This window comes from Otolemur garnettii, unplaced genomic scaffold (genome assembly GCF_000181295.1).
Source record: "Otolemur garnettii isolate 467f Iridium unplaced genomic scaffold, OtoGar3 scaffold00036, whole genome shotgun sequence".
NCBI classification, from domain to species: Eukaryota; Metazoa; Chordata; class Mammalia; order Primates; family Galagidae; genus Otolemur; species Otolemur garnettii.
Genome location: NW_003852431.1, coordinates 9,263,895 through 9,269,506, shown reverse-complemented (window position 1 = coordinate 9,269,506; position 5,612 = coordinate 9,263,895). Strand labels below are relative to the sequence as shown.

Here is a 5,612-nt window from a genome sequence, read left to right as displayed (position 1 = left end):
AGGTAGTTCTCATTCTCACATTCCTCAGACCACACTTTAGAAAACCTGAGCTTCCACTGCAGGGTTAAAGCAAGCACACACCACATGTAAACAAATGAGCATGGCTGTATCCAGTTAAACCCCATTTACAGAAAGAGGAAGCCGGCCAGCCTTAGCCCATGAGTCATGGTGTGCCAACCCCTGATCCATACAAAGAAATGAAAGCTCCAAAAATGGTAAAAAAGAAAGAAAATATACCACAAAAAATAGATTGGTACTTTAAAAGCCAGAAGCACTGATCTTGTGGTTAGACTTAGAGGAGTTTGTGTCCAGGTTCTACCAGTTAAGACCTGTGAAAATTAGTAGCTTCAATTTCCTAAATCTCAGTCTCCTCAACTGCGAGAACACCTACCTAGAGATTTGTGGGTATTAAATGGACAATGCATTTGACACACTCAGCGCAACACCTGGACACATCTTTAAAAGGCAGCTGTCTGAGTGTACCACACACGCTCCCAGCAATCCCCATTACAGGGGTGAGGTGTCCTTCCCGTCACCCCAACTTTCTGGGCTCCCCTCCACCATTGCCCATCATGTGCTGTCATTGTCATTTGCCTACTAGCCTGTTCCTCCACCAGACAGAGGCCAGACACTGGCTACTGTGCATTTCTACATCCCTAAGTCTCACACATAGTAGGTGCTTAGTACACATCATTTTTTTTAGAAATTTGAACAAAAATTCATCAACTGGGTTTATTCTAGGGGAGTAAAACTCTACATAAGAATCAAGTACAAAGTGGAGCATACGACTGTTCTAACACTCTTCCCTCCAAAGTCTGTCACAGAAAGTTTCGCTAGAGTGATCCATGGCTTGAAAGTGGGACACCTTACAGATCGAGTTATTCAGAGGAGCAAGAGGATGATTCTGGATACCCTGGGAGTTGGGTTCCTGGGAACCAGCACAGAGGTGTTCCGCAAAGCCAGCCAATATAGCAAAGTAAGGAGCTCAAAGTCTACTTCAGAGATAAAAGCAAGTGTGCACACGCATGTTTTGTTTACTCTATACTTAGTATTATAAATAGTGCATGATGTAGATCACATTGTTCTATGTGGTTCTATGATTTTCTGTGTTTCAGTATCTGAGTTTTACCATCCCTACCCTTTACTAAGTCACTGCCTTAAAACCATGTACTAGTAATATCTCACAATTTATAATATATTATAATGTTATAACATAGTTGTGATAACTAAAAGCACATTTTAACCTGAAAGTCTTACAAGGAGTAGCACCGATCACAGATCATTTGTTGGTGCAAAGAATTTAAGATTCCCCGGAGAAGAGCTCAGTCGAGTACTCTGAGCAGAGCGGGTACATGGGAGATGCAGGATGGCTCTCCATAGGGCGAGCCGGTATAGCCGGCTAGGCCACCTTCCCTGGTACTTACCACAAGAAGCAAGTAGGAGTCAGTTCAGACACGCATCCCTGCAGCACTGCTGGTTTACAATACAGCACCTCCTCTCCCTTCCATGAGGAAAGTTAGGTATTCTTCTGCAAGGAAGAGAGGATCAATGACCAAGGCTTCTATCTTGAACAAAGGGTTCAAGGAAGAACTATTAACAGAATGCCTCCAAAGAAGAAGAGTAACTCTTGATATGGTGACTTGGTGTATCGTGTTCACATTGCATTCACTAATTGATATTCTTTTGTTTCAGATCTATAGTTCCAACATATCCAGCACTGTTTGGGGTCAGCCAGACTTCAGGCTCCCACCTGCATATGCTGCTTTTGTTAACGGTGTGGCTGTAAGGAAATTTTCGTTTTTCTTCAACTATTGAATATTTTCAATATTCAATAATTTTAATAATAATTTTAATAATTTTAGAGCCAGATAATATCTCAGAAATCACCCCAATTCCCTATTTTACAGATGACATAGTTAAAATCCAAAGAGATAAATGGGCCCATCCTTTCTCCTGTGTACTAATTTAGTTTTCATGTCTTTTTAGGGCAAATTGATCCTTTTCAAATAAATTGTACAATAAAGGAAATAAGATAGAAGGGGAAAGATTTAGACAAACTATTCCTAAGATATCCCAACTGTAAACCTTAAATGTATATAGAAAATAGCATAAAACCCAATATCCAGACACAATTTCTTCTCAGTTCTTTCTGTGGTGGGTGCCAGTTTCTATCTGGTAATGTGATTTTCATTCATTCATCTATTCATTCAGGACATACTTATTGAGAAAGGAACAATAGCCACATAGCATATATATATTTTATGAACCCCAAATCATCACTTCTCATCTGACCAATGATTTTTATGCTTTCTCTGTGTGTCAAGGGCAGTATTCTATAAGATATAACTTAGAAATGAAGATGTTGAGGATTTTCGAGGTATTTTTATGGTTGATGAGGACAAAGTAGCTCAGAATATTGAAAGTCGAACCCAACAGTGCATTCAGGAGTAAATGACCAGCAAGCAGTGGGAAATGCACCAGCCACATGAAATAGGCATAAAAACTTATTAAATGAACTTCTGGTTATTACTATTTTCATACAAGGGAAAAGAAAATAGCTTGGATATAGAGCAATAAAACTTTAAAGAACAAAAGCAATAATTTTAAAATACAGTTTAACAGTTAACCCGGGTTTTAGAGTTGTTATGCTATTCTTGCAACTCCCCTAAAAGTTTGAAATTACTTCATAATGAAAAGGCAGAAAACTATATGGGCTGATATGGAATACATGACATTGAACTTTTAGAGCAACTTGTTTAAAGGATGGGGGAGGGAGGAAGCAACAGCCACCTGATTCTGCAGCTTTGTTTTTAAAGGGGGATATAGGTCTTTCCAAGGGCTATGGCAAAGAGAGCACAGGCCACCTGGTCAAGATACAAGGTCCTAGGGGCTTGTGACCTGCTCTCCAACGTCCTTCCATCCTCTGGGCATGTCACTGTGCCCGGCCACATGATTAAAACTCACAGCCAGTTCTCAGGCTTCTTTTTGGAGAATCAAATTAAAAAAAAAAAAAACTCACATCAAACGAGATCATTTCAAAGCAAAACTGGTCTAAAGCAATTATAGTCGGGGAAAATTTTGTTTTTGTTGTTTTGTCTGTTTACATAGGTTCACTCAATGGACTTTGATGATACGTGGCACCCTGCCACTCACCCTTCCGGGGCTGTCCTTCCTGTCATCACAGCTTTATCAGAAGCCCTGCCTCAGAGTCCAAAGTTTTCTGGCCTTGACCTGCTGCTGGCTTTCAATGTTGGTATTGAAGTGCAAGGCCGATTACTGCATTTCTCCAAGGAAGCCAATGATATTCCAAAGAGGTATGGCATTTGTCCCATGGAGAGGCAGCCATATTCCTCTTCATCTGCCCCTCATTACCTCCATAGAACTTCCGGCCTTGAGGTCAGCTCAGCTGAAGGTGTAAGCATTAGTGCTGACAGATAAGTCACATACAAAACCCTATATCCAGACACTAATGTGTGACTTCAGAAGTGCTAATGAAAATTTTCCTTTGGGTTTAAAGATCAATCACAATCATGACATAAATTAGCCCTCTCATCCCATGTGATTCATGTCATTCTGGCATTTGTGAGTGTTCTAAGTACTCCTGATCCCAGATTTAAAGCAGAATCTGCTCTGATATTTGATAGGGTTTCTTCAGACTAATGAGAATATTCAGAATATCCTTACCTTAACTGTTCATCCTGTAGATAAAAAATAGCCAAATATTGGCCATATCACAGGGTTCAATCTCATATTTATTTTGCCACTTAGCCTGCCAAGTGAGAAGTAAATTGGAATACTGGACAGTAAAGTTTCACAATCTCTATGAGACCTTCAATACTTACCCTTACCTTTCAGCAATCAACAACTTTTGCCTTTCTGGCAAATGATAACTTTACTATTTATAAAGAACTCACTATGTGTCACTGTTGTAAACATGTGAATTCCTTCAAGGCTTCCAAAACACTAAGAGGTAGACATTATTATGAGAACAAAAACAGGTAGAGGGAGAAGTTGAATAACGTTCCCAGGATCACACAGCTGCTAAGTGATAGAGCTGAGACCTGAACCGAGGTAGCACAGCCCATATGAATGCTCTTAATCGCGATGCTGTACTGCCCCCTGGTGGGTAAGGCTGGTAACTCTCCAACTCGGCTTCTTTGCTTTCCAGATTCCATCCACCCTCGGTGGTAGGAACTTTGGGTAGTGCTGCGGCTGCATCCAAGCTTTTAGGACTCAGCTTGACGAAGTGCCAAGAGGCCCTGGCCATTGCCGTTTCTCATGCCGGGGCGCCCATAGCAAATGCTGCCACCGAGACCAAGCCCCTTCACATTGGCAATGCCGGCAAGCATGGGATAGAGGCTGCTTTTCTGGCAATGCTGGGTCTCCGAGGAAACAAGCACGTCTTTGACTTAAAGGCAGGATTTGGGGCCTTTTATACCAACTATTCCCCCAAAGTCCTTCCAAACCTAGATTCCCACACTTGGCTGCTGGACCACCAAGATGTGGCCATCAAGAGTTTTCCTGCCCATCTGGCTACCCACTGGGTGGCAGACGCAGCAGCATCTGTGAGAAAGCACTTGGTCACAGAGGGAGCCCGGTTCCCCACTGAGCGCATCGAGAAAGTTGTACTCAGGGTTCCAGACGTCCAGTATGTAAACAGACCCTTCCCAGAGTCGGAGCATGAAGCCCGCCATTCCTTCCAATATGTGACCTGTGCCGTGCTGCTGGATGGTAGCATCACCGTCCCATCATTCCAAACACACCAGATCAACAGGCCACAGGTGAGAGAGCTTCTCGGTAAGATAGAGCTGGAGCACCCTCCAGACAACCTGCCGAGCTTCAACACCCTGTACTGTGAAATAAGTGTCACCCTCAAGGACCGGGCCACCTTCACCCATCGCTCTGATACCTTCTATGGTCACTGGAGGAAACCGCTGAGCCAGGAGGACCTAGAGGCAAAGTTCAGAGCCAATGCCTCCCGGGTGCTATCCTGTGACACAGTGGAAAGTCTTATAAAGATAGTAGAAAAACTGGAAGACCTAGAAGACTGTTCTGCGATAACCACACTTCTCAAAAGATCCTCTCCACCTCAGTTGGCTTCAAAGTTGTCCACCATGTCATAATTCCACCACACGATCTCTCCTACGGTTTACCAACATCTAAACGACTTTGCATTTGAGGAGATTTCAATGATTTGCTTTGTAAAACAAGGGTCTGCTGTTTGTCTGCCCAGGAATAAATGAAGCAAGGATACATAGACAGAGTCCAGGAGCAGGACACTGTATATGTGGAAGAAATCTTATCTTGTACATTTTGTAGAACAGTTCAAATTACCTAAATTAAAATAATATGCAAGAAATATTTTCCTAAGCCTTCATAAGGATGAAATTCAAGTTGCCTATGATTTGCTTATGAAATTAATCTTCTCAGAGACATTATTTATGAACTTTGTGAACCTCAAGACTTTAGAGGAATGTGACCCTGTGTGTCTATTTTCTGATGGTGAAGGGCTCTGGTCTGCTTTGCCATCAACAGATTTCTTAGACCATGAATTATTCCCAAGGCCTCCACAGTGTAAGGGGTGCTACTGGAGGTTTAGTGGATTTAAATCC

General features: G+C 42.2%; 1 protein-coding gene across 1 annotated transcript in view; it reads left to right on the top strand.

Annotated features, from left to right (window-relative positions):
- Positions 1-5,123, top strand: part of ACOD1 (aconitate decarboxylase 1) — a 9,952-nt gene extending 4,829 nt beyond the window's left edge. The window contains exons 2-5 of the mRNA XM_003789738.1: positions 815-976; positions 1,693-1,782; positions 3,109-3,314; positions 4,169-5,123. Coding sequence (XP_003789786.1) covers positions 815-976; positions 1,693-1,782; positions 3,109-3,314; positions 4,169-5,123 — 1,413 coding nt within the window. The remainder of the gene's footprint in view (positions 1-814; positions 977-1,692; positions 1,783-3,108; positions 3,315-4,168) is intronic.
- The last annotated feature ends 489 nt before the right edge of the window (positions 5,124-5,612 follow it).